This window comes from Falco cherrug, chromosome Z (genome assembly GCF_023634085.1).
Source record: "Falco cherrug isolate bFalChe1 chromosome Z, bFalChe1.pri, whole genome shotgun sequence".
NCBI lineage: Eukaryota > Metazoa > Chordata > Aves > Falconiformes > Falconidae > Falco > Falco cherrug.
This window is the reverse complement of record NC_073720.1, coordinates 66552390-66569709: the sequence shown is the minus strand read 5'-3', so window position 1 is coordinate 66569709 and position 17320 is coordinate 66552390. Positions and strand designations below refer to the sequence as shown.

The following is a 17320-nucleotide window of genomic DNA, read 5'->3' as shown; positions in this document are numbered from 1 at the left end:
GACTGCCTAGCAAAGCACTCATTTGATGTTTAACCAGAGCATGTTCATGGTTCTGTATTTTAGCCAAGGTAGGGTTGCTGGAGATGCTGAAACTCTTGAAGACTAAATGGAAGTACTGTCTCATCTTTACATTTTAGTGATGGCCTTTTAAGAAATGAAAATATTGAATATTTTTCTTAAAACCAGTTTAAGTAAAAAGATCCAAATTTTTCTTTATGCCTTTTTTTGATCTTTTTTTGAAGCGCTTCTTCAGTTTGTAAACTTTACTTGTTCTCTTGGCACAGAAACTAAATCAAGCTAAAAAACTCATACTTACGTACCAGAATATGGTTTTATAGGGTTTGTGCAATTTTAATTAATAGGAAATAGTTAATTGTCACTTGATTTGGCAATTGATGCTAATTCTGTAACTCACTGAAGTTTCTCAGGTGTCATGATAATGTGCTTGGTAAAGCAGTCTTTCTTGGTAGTTACCCTACCTCTTCCTAGACAAGCAGCTGCTCATTGTGCAGTCCAGTCTTCTGTCCAAACTCCTCCCCTTACCTCAAAAGCTGTGTGACACAGTCTGTGTAACTGACTGTGCTTGCCTTTTCACTTTCCTTTCAATACCTTAAGTGTCTTTTAATGTTCTTTGTAGTTATTCCATAAGCTTTACAGGCTTAGTCCTTAACGTACTTGGAGAAGTTCTGGCAGTTCCTCTGTACGCTCACACAATTTCAGGTACAATCCTGTTAAACTATCAAAAAATACGGTTACTTGTACATTCACTACATGATACCATTTTCAACAACAGAAGAATCTGAGAACAGACTTCTTTTTTTGAAGAAGCTATGCGACAATTTGGGCCTTAGGAAGTTGAAGTGGAAGATGTAGTTTTGCTGGCGAGTATTCTTCTGTATTCCTTTTACCTGGAGTGAAAGGTAACCATCTACTTAACACGAAAATGTTGCTGCCCCTGAGGCAGTAGTGAATCTGCAGTGACTTACACGTTAGAGCTCTTTCTTAATTTGCACAATGATGGTATTTTCTTACTAATGATTAAACGGAAATAATAGTTTCAGTGTACTTTATACCACTTCAGAACAAGCTAGAAATCTTTCAAGATGTGCAGGGCATGATCAGAGCCTTAAGGTTAGGTCCTGGAATCAACTTCCAGTGTACCATCAGCAAGTCATTGTAACCAGCTCCCTGTATGCCCTTAGGCAGTAACAATTGCAGAATAATGTGACTTGGCTTGACTAGTACTAGAAAAAAATTGCTCGGGCCCAGATTTGCAGCTGGATCTAGTGAGCTGACATATTTGTCATGGTAGCATGGTTCAGTGTTTTGAGATACTGAGAGGTCCTGGGCTCCTCTGCCTGTGCATAACCAGAAAGACCAAATTAAATGTGATACAGAAGCATCTGAATGTGCATGTGCAGTATGTCACAGTTGCACACTGCACAGCACATCAGCTTGTTATCTCCCCGTATTCCCTCTCAGACAAAGTGAGATACGGTAGCCCTTGCCTCCACAGTGCACTATTTGCTCATGTCCTCATCCAGTTCTTCCTGTTGCACAAAGGGAGAAATCAGATTGTCTTGTGACATAGGTGGAAGTCAACCATCCCTGTCTTGCAGATTGTATTCTGTAGTATGTAATTGCATGGGTTAGTATGTTCACTTGTTATCTAGGAAAATAGAATTAATTAAGTCTGTCACCTATATGAGGCAATAGCTCTCTGTCTTGATTTCCTCCTAAGTTGTGAAGATATGAGACAGTTTCAGGTAAATCTAGTATTTTAGAGGTCTGTAATCTGCTGTAATCTGTAAAATGTGTCAAAATTCACATCCATTTTAAATTATCTTAGAAGCTGTCTAGGTACAGAAAACAACTTGAGTATTCTCAGTGGGTGACTTTTGGCACATTTCGAAAGCTTATCTCTAGTATAGAGGAAATTAATATTAAACACATAGGTGTGTATGTATGTATGTACACTTCATATGTATATAAAGAAAAAAAGTGTATTAGAAGAAAGCTGTTCCAGCTTCAATTTCAACTTTCATATGTGTTTAAAAAGGGTTAAAATACTGGTGCTGTTTTCTCCATAGTTAAGGGATATGGTTCACGTGCAGTGTTCCCTAACTGGAAAGTTAAGAAGAATACTTTTGGAAGGAGGCAGACTTTGTCATGACTGTTCTCAGCCTTTGCTTTTCGGGTTAATCTTTCCCTGCTGTCTGCTAATCAGCTGCTCTGTAATAGCAGCCCATGCTGGGGTAGTGGACATTTAAGATTTCAGAGTTCACTGACAGTGTAACAACTTAAAAAATATCCCAAACCAATATTAAAACTAATTATATTAATGAAATGTATTCCTGCTGGGTTTGTTTCTGCCAAAATTATACCCTTTGAGCTCTTTCTTGGATCTTGTGAGAACCTTACTCAGCTTGTAGAGTCATGTATTAAAAAGTTCAAATTGTCACGCTAAGTCTACTGCTGAAACATTAATTTCAGGCATCCTTACGTGTTTACATGACTGAAAATTCATGTAGTGCTCTGTGCTTACCTCCCCCTCTCTTTTTACTTTCCCTACTCAAAATGAGTACAAAACAAAGACTGTTGAAACCATTCTTACTAGTGTCTGAACCTCACTTAGTGATTTTGTAATGCTTCATCTTTATTTTTCAGCAATCTCATATTGCTTTGTTAGCTCGTAACAATGTATTTGATTATAACTTTGTACTTCTTCATGCAGTAGTCTAATCTACTCTTTCTTTGAAGGTGTAACCCTGCCTCATGTGAAAGATTCGTATCTGGTCAACTGCTAGAATATTACTGTAAATCTAATGCTATACTAGTCCATTTTCTTATGCCAGGATGTAGAAGAGTGGTGAAAACTGAAACAATAAGTTGAGACATTTCTATTGCATGCTGCTCTAACAGTCCCGGGAAGGTGAAAGAACTATGTCAGCACTGGGATTCTTAACTGGAAAAGTAATTCTGGGGTCAAAAAAAGAGATTAACATTTTCCCCTCTGTCTTTATTAAAAAAAAGAAAAAAACCCTACTTTGCTGCCTGTATTTGGTGATATTCTAATAGCTCGCTTAAGCTTTTCAGGCACCCCAGAAAGGTGGCATTTTAAAAGTAGCTTTGATATTAAAGGGTGAAACCCACCTTGAAACACAGAGCATAACATATACTTTCTACTGATACATCTCAAGAAATTTGGGCCTAGAAGTGTAGACATATCTCATGTGGTTGATGTCTGTCATAGATATAAAGAAATAAATCCAGGAGTCCTTGAAAGAGCATTCTATCCTTAAAGACAGCTTTCTCTGCACACGTACACTTTGAAAATCAATAAAGGTGTTATTAAATTATTCTGGTCAAGTGCTGTTTCTGATTACAAATATAACAGTAAGCCAAAGTTTAAAAAAAAGTTTAAAAAAATAATTTTGGTGAGGCTTGTGACATTAAAGGTGAACACCATTGCATCTCACTTTTTAAAAAGTGTAATAAGGGGGACCTTGGGAACTACTGACCTGTTAGCCTCACCTCTGTACCTGAGGAGAGTGTGGAACAGAAGCTCCTAGAAGTTATGCTAAGGCACGTGGCAGACAGGGAGCTGATTCGAGACAACCAGCATGACTTCACTGAGGGCAAGTCTTTCTTGATGAAACTAGTGGCTCTCTGTGATGGAGTGACTACATAAGTGGACAAGGGAAGAGATACAGCTGTCATCTCTGTGGAATTCTGTAAGGCTTTGGATGTGGTCCCCCGCAACATCGTTCCTGCAAGATAGAAAGAGAGGTGGATTTGATGGATGGACTGCTCAGTGGATGAGGAATTGGTTGGATGGTCGCATCCAGATGGTAGTGGTCAACAGCTCAATGTCCGGATGGAGATCAGTGACAATTTGTGTCCCTCAGGGGTCCATATTGAGACAGTATTGTTTAATATCTTCATCAGTGACATAGATGGTGGAATCAAGTGCACCCTCACAGGCTTGCAGAGGGCATCGAGCTGAGTGGTGCAGTTGACATGCCTGAGGGACAGGATGCCACCCAGAGAGACCTGGAAGAACTTCAGTGGTGGGCCCATGTGAACTTGATGAGGTTGAGCAAGGCTAAGTGAAAAGTCCTGCACCTGGGTCGGGGCAACCTCTGGTATCACTGCAGGCTGCGATATGAAGGGATTGAGAGCAGCCCTGCAGAGGAGGACATAGGGATAGCGGTGAGTGGGAAGCTGGACGTGAGCTGGCAGTGTGCGATTGCAGCACAGAAACCCAGCTGTATCTTGGGCTGCATCAAAAGAAGTGTGGCCCCAGCTTGAGGAACGTGATTCTGCCCTTCTGCTCTCTGGTGAGGCCCCACCTGGAGTACTGTGTCCAGCTCTGGGGTCCTCAGTACAAAAAAGACATGGACCTGTTAGAACAGGTCCAGAGGAGGGCCACGAAAATGATCAGGGGGCTGGAACACCTGCCCTGTGACAAAAGACTGAGAGAGTTTGGGTTGTTCAGCCTGGAGAAAAGGCTCCAGGGAGAGGACCTTACTGCAGCCATTCAGTACTTAAAGCTTTTAAGGAAGATGGAGACAGACCTTTTAGCAGGACGTTGTGACAGGACAAAGGGTAATGGCTTTAATTTAAAAGAGAGTAGATTTTGACTAGATGTAAGGAAGAAATCTTTTTACGATGAGAGTGGTGAAACATTGGAACAGATTGCCCAGAGGTGATAGATACCCCATTCTTGGAAACATTCAAGGTCAGATTAGATGGGACTCAGCAACCTGATCTAGTTGAAGATGTCCCTGCTTATTGCAGGGGGGTTGGACTAGGTGACTTTCAAAGGTTGCTTCTGACCCGAACTGTTTTGTGATTCTGCTATCTCCTTAGTGTTCAGCCAGACACTAGCCAGCTCACCACTTTAAGAAGCCAGTCATATCATATATTCTGGAAGAAAAACTTGGAAATGGAGATTGTAGTATTCTGCACCATTATTAAATTACAGATTATAATGTGTCTTAATGATGTCATTGCATGTAAGATACATGTTAGTAATCTTTTTTGGATTTCACCATTAAGAATGATAGTTGTGTTCCTGCATGGAAATAGGTTATGAATGTGAAAAGTTGAGGAAACATTCAAGTTTACTTGGAGGTCAAAACTGTATTTTTGCTTGAGGCAATGTGAAAGTCTTTGGCTCATGTGAGAAAGGCGGAGACAGTCTGTTACTTCTCCCAGCAGCTCATTATTTCTTTTCCTTCATTCTTTTCATGAATGCAAAAAGGGATGAAGATTCTGGCAGTGAGACTAGGAAGGAAGAAATAGTTCAGGACATGGAGACTCTGCAGGAGAGTGTGTGGTTAACTTGCAGGATATTTAGGGGGATGCAGTGCAATAGAGCAACAACAGTGTTAGTCTGAGCAGCAGTGCAAGTCAGTATAAGTGTAGGGGTTTTGAAGTGGAGGGGATCAGCTCCAAGTTTAAGGTAGTTAAATAATGATTTTACACTCCTCCAATTTAATCACTTTTATTTTTCTGTGCATGATTCTCCCACTTTTTGTTTGGTACTTTCTAACACGTCAATGTTTAACATTGATTTTAGCCACACTGAGCTTCAAGGACCAAGCTGTTCTTGATGGCCTGCCTTTACCATAGCTGAGTTCTGTATCTCAGCCATGCAACATCTCACTTGTAATCTTGCCATTATTCAAGCTCAGATGTATTTATTTGCTTATCTGTGTGACTTGGGAAAGAGGGTAACTGCCAGATGAGATGTTTCTTTTATTGCAAATAATTTTCAAGATTAGAAAAGCAGTACTAATTTTCCAGTGTATACTTCTGAGTTGAAACGTAATGCACATTATCTTCTCCTTTCAACACTATGGTTCAGGGAATAAAACAAAGTATTTACTGACATACTCCTTTTGGCTTGAATGGTGGCATATAGCACCGGTTATGTTTCAGGCACTTGAATTAGATAGGTGTCATGGTTGACTGCTGGGTGCAGAACAGATGGAACTGGTGTAGAGATCACTTATCATCGACTATTGTGTAAATGCCTGTAAAATGCAGGGCTGTGCTCAATTTGCAATTGTATATTTATTGTGTTTAAGTTGAGAAGTACTGGGCTATATCTCATTTGCTGGCATGTTTGTTGTGTCTAACTGGAACGTCTCATTTATGGCTATTTGTAAGTGATTATTTTTCAATTCCTTTCTCTAGAGTCCATAAGTGTATTGAATGATGCTCTAAGTCACATAGAGTCTCAGGGGAATGTTTCTATGAATTCAACAAGCTCTGGATCAGTGGTCTCTTCATCTATTGACACGGCAAGTACCTATGTCTACCAGATGCACTCAGTTAGGTGAAAACCGTGAGCAGAGAGATTTGTGTTGCATGATCAGCTTCTACTCTGGCTTGCTGTCTGCAAGAGTAAATGTGGGTTTTAAACTGTGAAGTGAGGAAGAAAAATAAGAAACATCTCCAGGCTCCACTTTTTATTACTGATGATGGGAAAACTTAAGACTAAATAGACTGAATAATGCTGAATGCATGTTCTTGTAAGTGTCTTTAGTTAGGGTATTGTTCAGAAGAGGGGCAGGGGAACGGGTCTTGTTGGTCAGTGTGGTTTTGGCTTGGAATTCTGTCTAATATGAGAATTACAGGAAAAAGTCAAATGCAGTATTAACTATTGTGAAGGTTTATTTTATACTGACTTTTAATTTCCAGGCAAGCATTGTTGGCCGGGAATTGGCTACCAACGTGTATAAATATACTCGCTTAGAGCCTATTCTGTATGCTCTTGGTGTGGGAATGTCAACTAAGGATCCAGATCACCTAAAATTTCTTTTTGAAGGAAATGAAGAGTTCTGCTGTTTACCCAGCTTTGGAGTAATTCCTGCTCAGACTTCGATGTTTGATGGTATTCCTTCTCTTCCAGGACTAAATATTGATATAGCAAAGGTATGGAAGAGTCAAGTATCAAATGTTGTTGGGCTTTATATAAGATTACTTTTTTAGTGTGTTTGTGATATTAATAAGTTCCACTTATTTTAGAAAAGGAAGATTCAGTGTGTTGTATATATTCCAAGAAATTATTAATTTGCTTCACTTGTATAACCTGTATCAGCCCAAGGTGGTATGAATGATCAATTTTTTGTTTAATTTTAATTTGTGTTCACTATGCTTTTATTAAACCACAGAAGTTTGTAAGTTTCTTTGAAAATACTTTCTGCTGGGGATGAAATTGAAAATACAAAACAAACTTGCATTTTTTTAATCTGTTTGTTCTGAACACTCTAAAATAACTATGTATTTCCTTGCAATTGTGATGGGGGAAGCAATATAATATATATTGATTGTTACAGCACTGCCTTTCTTTACATAGATGCTGCATGGTGAGCAATATCTGGAACTGTATAAACCATTACCAGCCTCAGGTCAGTCCTTTAGTGTTGCTGATTTGCTTTTCACTATGAAACAGTTCCTGTAGCCATATTATAAACGGAACTAAGAAAGCTGTGTTTGCAGCTGGATTTTTTGCATATTCGTTTTACAAGGGGAAGGGGAGAAGAGAGGCAACCTATTGCATGATTGAAGGAATTTTGAAACTCTGTTCTTGGTATCAGATGCTGCTTTTCTAAAGTATAGTTAGTAAACTCACGCCTGATCTTTGGTATAGTGAGCAAATATACTACATTCTGGTGTATTGCTCAAATAATTTGATACTAAATGAGCAGAACTTACAATTCTTTCTGTAAAGTTGTATCGTAGAACTTTTGGGATGTTTATCTAAAAATTCTGTAACATTGGTTGCATCTGTGTGCCTGTAAATAGATAAGATTTAAATTATGGATGTAAAGGAGGAATAGACATCTTGATGAGGAGGTTAAAAAGCAATTAATTTTCTTCCTGTCAAAATTCTCAAGATACTAGTTACGGCAGTAGCAAACTCTTTTCATACATCTCAGTGTTTTCCTGGATAACAGCACTTGAGAGGTGCTTGTTAGGCTCATCCAGGATATGCATGCATGTGTCAGGATTTCTTCATTAGTAGTTGTTAAAAATTAACTTTTCTAGTGGGTAGAAGGAAAGAAATAATCTTGCAAGCCACAAATAAGTGGCCTAATTTCTTGTTGAAACAAAAAGGAGATGTGTGAGAGTTGTAGTAACTTCAAAGAAGTCTGATAATTAATAATGGATTGCCGGGACTTTATAAAGTTTTTTCCATTCCATAGGCTGATTATGTAAACATATATGTTTACATATCTCTCTAGAGCAATAACCTCTTTAGGGACAAACTTAGTAAACCCACAGGCCCAGGCCCTCAGCTGAGCTGAGCTTCTGTAGAACACTAACTGTTTCAACCCCCTTGGAATCTGTGGACAATCCTTAAGGGATTGGAGCTATCTGTGAAGTTAAGTGATGTGTTTGAGTCTGAAATGCAATTTGTGTTTAGTTCAAAGCATAAACTAGAGCAAGATTCTATTAAATAAACCCTCAAGACTTTAAAAAAAAAATAATAAAAAAAATTCTTACATCTACAAACGAAGATTTGCAAAGATTCCCAGACACTTTTATTATAATTGTGATGATTGTGATTACTGTGACTACCACTATGATTATTATTACCATTATTATTATTGTTAGTAAGGAAGCATAAAGAGTCATGTATCGACTTTGTTCCTGAAGCAAACCCTTACAACATGTATATGTTTCTTCTTTTCTTACAGGGCAATTAACTTCAGTTTCAACCGTTGCTGATATTCTCGACAAAGGATCAGGAGCAGTCTTGCTTATAGATGGTAAGAAGGTTTATAATTTTTCGAGGGAATGTGGTAAAATTTGACAGGCTCAGTTTTTAACTAGCTATACCAATACCTGCTAGCCTTATCCCAGTAAAGACTGCTAGCTTATTAAATCTCAGTGAAAGCTGAGAAGTGAGCTAGTTAGCAATAGCTGTGTAAACGTATAATGTAATTGTTCTTGGGCAGTTAACATACTGAAATAAGATTGGAAATTGGAAAAAGATTGCAGAGAACGTTTGAATTTTCCCTATGTAGGTGGAATAGTGCACTGTGCAAACGGAACAAAGTTCTTTAATAGTACTACTTAGTCCTATCTGAAGGCAGCCATTTTAGATTCTGGCAGCCTTCAGCAAGGGGGTGTGTGCATATGTTTTGTGGGGTGGGTTTCCAAAGGTTAGTCATGTGTATGTTGTGTAGACTCATCTGCAAACCAGCCATCTTTAAGAGCATGTCTTGTGTTCTTTTTTTATGTCTACATTATTCTTTTCTAAATAAAACCAAACCCCATTTCCTTCCTCTTGTAATCCAAGTTAAAGGATCAGAATGTCTCTGGATGTTGATGAATTGTTTTCAGAATGTTGGTATCTTCAGGTTTGGTTATACCAAGGTCCCTTGGGAAATTAGTTTGAGGGAATAGGTTAATAGGTAGTGAATCTCTAAACACTGTTGACCTTTTATTCCTTCAGTTTACAGATAAAAGTGTAAAAAGGGCTTTACTGTCCCCTTTGTTCCTTCTAGCTGTGTTTTGCTTCTATACTGGGTTAACATTAAGCTTGTCTGTTTCTGCAAGACACAGAATTTCTTTTTGTGAGCAGAGTCTTAGTGGTTTTTAAATTTCTTCCAGAACTGGAAATTAATATTATTAACAATACTGAAAATTTCAGTGTAAGGGAGGGGAATAGGCATGAACTGGAAGTAGGAAGCTGAATCTCAGTTCAGTGTAAGAAGTTTTAACTTCTTCAAAAGGAACAGGTGACCTTAAACTAAAGCTTGCTCTGAAGCTCTTTTTATAGTAGTACTAGTATGAAAAAACTACTAATGGCATGTTTTGTGTGAGTTGGTAATGTGCTTTGCACACTAGGGATTCTTAATAGCTTCTAAAACATCATATTTTATGGCACAATTGTATCATATTTAAATAAATTGCTAACACAGTGAGAGATGCCAAAATAAATACTAATTTCAGCACTCTGTTGTTGACTGTTTTTGGCACCTTGGATGTCATCAGTATTTTGATAGCTCATTTTTAAATTTTAATGCTTTCATGTAGATAAAGTTAATGATAATGTTATTTGAAAAAGATCTTTAGTCTTCACTAGTCAGGAAGTGACTTGCAACAGTGCAACATGAAAGCGTGACCATTGTCGTAGTTTTCAGTTGTTAAAATGAGCTTTGTCATATTTGCAGCTGGACTTTTCTCTTGTAACCACACATGCTAGCTATATGAAGAAGGGGATTGAAGACAATGTATGACCTTCCTCTTTTATTGTCTTTCAGTGAATACCTACTGTGGAAAGGACCTAGTGTGTTATAATCAGTTCTCTTTGTTTTTTGTTGGAGCTGGAGGATTTGGTGGAAAACGAACATCAGAAAAGGCCAAGGTATATTCACACATATTCAAAGAAAACCTTAAAACTACTGACTGCACTGCAAGAAAAAGACTTGCTATATGAACTAGGAAGGATAAACTAGCATTTGAGCTGTGTGGCAGTACAGACTCAAATGGAATTTAAAGACTTTGGTTCATTGAAGAGCCTGAAATGGAAAGGTACTGTTCAGAGCCTTACAGACCAATGGTTTTGTTTTGACAGTTAGGGAGGAAAGTTAATTGCTAAACATACAACTGATGAGATATTCCTACCTTCAAATATTTGAAATTACAGATACAGAATTTCCTAGTGGAAAACAGAATAGGATATTCTCTGGAAAACTTTTAGAATCTAAATTTTCAGGACTTGGACTTAGAAAACTATGTCTGAAGTTAAAATAAAATTGATATTCATATAAAATGCATGATATGGACAGAACACTCCTCTAGAGGATTTGTATTAGATTTTTTAGAAGAAGGTTTTTTGAAGTTGACTCTGTAGCAGTCTGTACTCGACCTGATTTGACCCAATTAATTCCACAGAAGTGGTAGAATCTATTACATGTTGTACTTTGGGCTGTGCTAATTTTCATAAAATCCTACTTCTGTAGGTCAGATGGAATATACTGTCAGTTCAACTGTCCAATTTGGCAAGTCTTATTGACTCTTGGTTTTAGCAAACCCAAATGTAGGCTTTGCAAACAAAAGAAACTTCATGTCCTTTGATTTTACGTACTTAGTTACTCCCAGTCACACTCTTCATAAATGAACAGATGAGGAAAGTTACTAATTGCTTGTTAAAAGTTAGGTTGGGAAAGGTTGTATTTTCTCAATCTACTTTTGATCTGAAAAAAATTTAGAGATCTTTTAGATCACAACAAGAACAGGTAAGTGGCTTTATTTGAAGTTTTGGTTTTCTCAAGTAGATTTAGTGAGCTTTACCTCTCTTATACATAGCTTTAAGTGCAGATTTTTTGGCTGGCCTAGTTTGAGCATGGGCAGCAAAGAGAGTGACAAGCAGAGATTTTAGATACTTTTGTCTAAGGGCCTACTGCTGAGCTGTTGGTTTGTGCCAACTAGGCTCATAACCTGGTTTAAACCTGCCTCAGCTCTGCTGTCATGATCACATTTCAATTTCTGCCTCTCTGCTTACATTTCTGATCGGGAATATGTGATCCGTGTGACGTCAGTTTAGCTTTACAGTGTGTTCTGCTGCTCCACCTCAGAGGTTTTCTTGGCTTATGTTTTAAGGCGGTAGAGGGACTTTTTATATTTAAACATAAATTGATACCTAGTGGTGGTTATGTGTGTACGTATACAGAGAGTCTTCATGTTTAGTGACTTGTTGTCATGCATTAAATTTGTGCTAATAGGTGTGATCATATATTAATATTGCAAGATGTGCTTTAGCAAAAAGACTAGCTTAGTAGAAAGCTGAGAAGTACTCAGATGTGTGGTATCATGTTTGAACTTGCAGTTTTTAGAAAAGATCTGTAGGTGTAGCTCTTTATGAATGTTTGTGTTCATGTGAAAGAGGTTTGGAAATGATAAAGAGGAAAACAGAAGTAACATTAGAGTTTCTCACTTCCATTGGGGTGGAACTCCTGCATTGTGGGGAGAGAGTTGGCAAATGACAAGCAATGTCACATGAACACATGTGTGAATGTCCAAATCCATGAAGTAGCTATTGAGGTATCTGATATAAAAGTATTGTTTCCTTCAATACTATATATAAAGGGTGGCGCCAGCTATGGCCAGATATTGTTACTGTGAACTGGGGGCTTGAGGCACTACAGTAATAAACAGTCAATTGAATAGAGGCTATTTTAGGCTCAGTATTTTTAAAAATTTATAATGAAACGTCTACTTTTTGCACATCTGTAATGCTGTAGGTAGTGTTCTTTGGGATTTTTTTTATCTAAATTTACAAGTTTTTTTATTAGATCTGTATCAGTTATATAACAGTTCTCCCATATGTAACTTTACAAACCAAATCTTGAAATGCCTGCTGCTTCAGAGAAATGGGAAAAGCCTCTGTGTACTATAACAAATTCACAGAATATTACTGCAAACAGTGTATAAAGGTCTTTGATGGAACACTTAATTCTTTTGTAATCAGATTTTATAATAATGCATTAAAAAAAAAATAGTGGTTCAAAGGAAGTGGTGACACAAGTGAGTCCAGTGTAGTGCCTTGACAATTTGTAGTTAAACATTGCATTTCTGGCAACTGCAATTTCTTCACTCTATTTAGTGAAGTATGAGAATGCTATATAAATGTTTTTACGTTTTGAAATATGAAGAATAACTGTTTCAGGCAGCAGTTCTTCCTGAGATGGAAGACCCCCAAATTTAGTGTAATTAAGGCATCACAGTGATAGCAAATTCAAGAGACGACTCTGCAGGCAAGAGGCCAGTTTCAAACAATAAATTTTCCTACTTTGTCTTTGCAGACCTTTCCAATTAAAAAGACTTTCATATCCTTCTGTGCCAAAAAGCCATTCCAGGCTGATCAGACATATTTTAGTATGTGTCTTTTTGTCACTTTACACATTTACTGTGTCTGCAAACTAAAGAGGACAAATTTCCAAGTTGAGGTCTGTGATGAGCAACCCCCTGTGTAAGTTGTCTGTCCCTTGAGTTGGGGTTTTCTTGCCCTACTGGTAGAGGGGTTTCCCTAGTTATATGTCATATGTCAGCTAGTTTTAATGTCTTAATGGCTTAGTAGGTTGGGTTGACTTTCTTTAAACCAACTGGAACCAGATTGGCAAGTCGTTCTTGTTTTGAAGATGTTATGTGGCATCCTTGTTATCAAACGGATTAATGTGTGGGTCCCTTGTGGGTCTGTAAAGTGACAGAAGCAACAGTGATGTTATCAAGTCTTCCACTGACGAGGTGGCTTTAGTCTGCTGTTAATACACAGGGAAAAGCCTTTCTTGTTATTAGATGTGAAACTACAAAGCACTCAGTTTCTTTTGATTTCCCTTTTATTTGGTAAAGAGCTTACATAAACTAAGAATTACTACAGGTAAGAGTCAAGTTACTTCCTTTCCTTATAGAACTTATGCCATTTTCTCTTTGTTTGGGCTTTTTCTTGTTTGTTTTGAAAACCCGAGAAGAAAAGGGGTGAAAAAAGATTTCAGCTACTTCAATAGCTTTGAATTGGTTGTGGTGTTCTTTGTGTTTATCATGATCTAGGATGTTCTCTGTCAGTCTGTTGATAAAGTTTGTATCTTCAAAACTGCACAATGAACCTGTAGATTGCTCAAGGAACAGCTTTTTTTACAAAATTGTGCAGCATGTGATTGAAAAAAACCCACAAACAAACCAGTGCAAACTGAAAAAGAGCTGGAAGTTGATGTAGTCCATGAGTGAGGTAGTAAATAATTTTGTACTCCACTGTGCTTTCTAAATTTTGTTTTAAAAGCTTTGTTTCTGTTTCCGTGTTCCAAAACACTAATGTTGTATGAGACAGCTGTTTTTTCTGAGTGAATAATTCTTGCTTGAACTTTTTTGGATAGTTTGGAAGAAATGAAATCAAACAGATCAACTGTACAGGTGAACATGTTACTGGTTAGCCAGGTCTGCTGTCTCAGGATTGTGACCTTTTAAAGGTAACCTTGCTAAGAAACTTTTTGTGGCCTAGGTGTCTTTTTCTATTTGGCTGTAAATGTAGGAAGGATAAGAGGAACCTTAAAAGCTTTGTAAGTGCTGTTTCATTTTATACTTAATTTACATATTCTGGAATGGGTGTGGATACAAGATTTTTGCAGTGAAATATTAATGCTACTGCTTATGCTTTAGGTAACAGTGAATCCACCGAAGAGACCCCCTGATGCCGTAATTTCTGATGTCACAACTGCTGATCAGGTAAAATTTTGTGTGCTTTACGTGTGGAAATGTTTACTTTGGAGAAAGGAGTCTTACATGATGTTCACTGATAGTTCAAATTTTCCAGTATACCTCAGGTATTTATGTATAATATATACCATATAAATATATATTGTGTGTATATGTATATATGTGTGTGCCTGTATAAATCTATGTATAAACATGAAGCTAAAATTTGTGCTAGGTTAAATTATGACAGTGTGTTCAATGTGCTATCTAAAGAATTCTTTCCGTAACGCTGATGCAATGTTATAATAATTCATTACAGAATTCTACATTGAATGATGAACATTTGTATTCTGTTGTAGTTAAAAAAAAAAAAAAAAGATGTCCGAAATCTGAAATTTACGACAAATGGTACAAGCAAACACTTCGTGACAAAAAAAAGTGCTTAAAGTTCACAGTTTTGAAAAAGTTAAATTTCTGTAGTAGTAGTAGTCAGGGGAACCTGAAATTCTGACTGTCTAGCTATGTTTCCATCTGTCCACAGTCCCGCTGGTTCACAGGGATCTACTTTCCATAGGTAAAAACCTGAGTAAATAAATATAACCTTGCCTGAAGGTAAACATATGCAGGTGTCAGACAAGTAAGACAGGAAAGTCTGGAGCTACTAGACTGAGTCATATTCTGAAAAGCAGCTTAGTCATGGCAGGAGCCTATAGCTTTTGGAAATGCAATTAAAATGTTGAGCGTCAGCTGAATTGTGGTAACTGTAATGTCTGCTTAGCCTCTGATTATATACAAAGTAACTAAAGGTCTTACCCAGCTGATTCATGTGCTTGAAGTCCAAGTTAGCCCTACCCACTTAAACCAGGAAAGAGAGCTTAGACCAAGCATTTCTGTTCCTAGCGCTGATGTACTTGCTGCATCCTAAAATTCACAGCATTGGTCTAGGAGGTACAGATGTCTAATTCTTTAAAATAGGCTTCATCAAAAGTTCACAAGGTGAGCAAGGAGCAGGGAACAGTGAGAGAGTTGTTTCTGGGAGGTGGTTAAATGTAGTGGAAGGTGCTGTCTAGCAGCTGGCACTGTATTAGATAAGATAAAGCAACCCTAATGACCCCATACTTGAATGTTAGAACCCTAGCTGAGATTCTCCTCTGAATGATTGTATCAGAATTGATTCCAGGTCCATGTATTTTCAGATGACATTTATGATCCCCTTGTTCATATAGTAATCTTACTTTCTGAGCCTTAAACTCTTACACCTGGACTTGTTATTGTGCATAAAATGCTAAGTTCTTGAGATAAAAGATGGTAGTGACCCTGTAACACAGAAGTTGGGAAACTTTGCTACTGCAAAACTGATTTTAGGAAATAAAGGAAGTGGCACAGAATAGCCACCACGCTTGTCTTATTTTAAGATCCGTTTTGACAGGTAGATATATAAAGAGAATTCCCTTCCAATTAGATCTTGCAGGACCCACAGCCAGTGGACATTGAGAACTGCAAGTTTTATCTGCCAAATTATTCAGTAGCATCTGTGCTTAAGTGATGATGCCTGTGTACAAGAACGGGAATGTGTAGAACTTGGGAACGTTATGGGCAAGAATGCAGACTTTCATGGGAAAGACAGCTTGGGGAAATGTTACCAAGATTTTACATTTATGTGTCTGTGGAATGACACATAACTGCCTGAAATCCTGTTGAAAATGGAAGATGGCACACAAGTTGCATTGAAGTTTCTGAATATGGGGTTTTTTTTAGTGTTTAAATGAAAAAGGTGTTGGCAGAAATGACTGTTGCCATTCAGCTATTGAATTATTATAGAGTACGAGACAGACTGAGTCAGTTTGCAGATGACATTTGAGTTAACCTGACTGTATTAATTTCCAGTGATAGTTGTGACATTCAACATTTGGTTTCTGTATTACCACAATTACATGGCTAAACTGCACTTCATAATTAATATTTTTTCTGCCTTTAGCTTTCATAGCATGATCACGTATTAAGCTTGCAGATAATTAGACCATCATGCACATTTTAAAAATGTTTACTGTGATGACTTCTGTCTTTCACGGAAGTCAATGATTGTGGTTGTCTTAAAAGTTATATTCAGGTCTAACTCAGCTACACTGTTTTTTTTTCTGAGAGGAAGAATGTTTTTTACATGTGTTCAGACAGGAGGAAGTACTGCTTAGTGAAGAGGATAATGGGAACAGAGAGCTAAGAACCATTTTTGCCCTTTACCATGCGTTCAGCAGAATGGAGGGTACAGACACCTACAGTTCCTTGAAAAATGATTGTGTTATGCCAGTGACCATTGGCAGAACAAACTAGTCCTTTCGGTCAGTGGTATCAAAGACTACTAGCAGGTAGTATAATAAATGTTTAGCCCTTTCAGATCTGTACCCATTTCTGAGAAGTTCTTTAAACACCAGCCAGTGCTTATGTATGAGTTGCAGCATGATGGTGAAAGCTGCTTAAAGATGGAAAGTGGTTAAGAAAAATTTAGAAGTATCTGACCTTCTAAAAGGCTTTAAATTTATATCCTGTTCAAGAAGGACATGAAACATTTCTTCTCTGTGTTCAGGAATTTTTCTGCAAAGAACTAGGTGACATTTTTCCATCTTGCCCTGCAGAGATGTGCATGTGCTGTCGTATTTTTCTAGCTTGTTCTCTCTCTAATCTGAGCTATGCTTTACTAGATACACTGCTATAAATCTCTTGAATAAAACAGACTTTTTGACAGAAAACTGAGGAGTCTGGAGGGTGTTTGACTATTAGCTGTTTAGCAAGAAATTAATCATTCGATTTCAGTCTTGTAGGGAATGTTTAATGTAGTTACAGAGCTTTAGTATCTATAAGCTACTCTTGTCCTGCTGGTTTTTGAACCAGGGCCTTAAATTAATCAAACAGATTTTGGAGAATGGTTCCTAATGCAATGAACAGTCACAGGCAGTGAATGACCTGTGTCTCTGCAGAGTTTTCTTTTCACTTCCTTCCCAAATGTGTTGATTTCTTGGGAATTAATTTTCTGATGGCACACAAAATAAGCTGCAGTGGCTGTTAAAAGTTGGTGATGTCTGAGTGACTCAAGTCACTTTTGAGG

The 17320-nt window shown here is 37.6% G+C and overlaps 1 protein-coding gene across 1 annotated transcript in view; it reads left to right on the top strand.

The window, feature by feature from the left end:
- Nucleotides 1–17320, top strand: part of HSD17B4 (hydroxysteroid 17-beta dehydrogenase 4) — a 68012-nt gene that overhangs the window by 19554 nt on the left and 31138 nt on the right. The window contains exons 12-17 of the mRNA XM_055698561.1: nt 6205–6311; nt 6712–6945; nt 7370–7421; nt 8715–8786; nt 10287–10390; nt 14182–14247. Coding sequence (XP_055554536.1) covers nt 6205–6311; nt 6712–6945; nt 7370–7421; nt 8715–8786; nt 10287–10390; nt 14182–14247 — 635 coding nt within the window. The remainder of the gene's footprint in view (nt 1–6204; nt 6312–6711; nt 6946–7369; nt 7422–8714; nt 8787–10286; nt 10391–14181; nt 14248–17320) is intronic.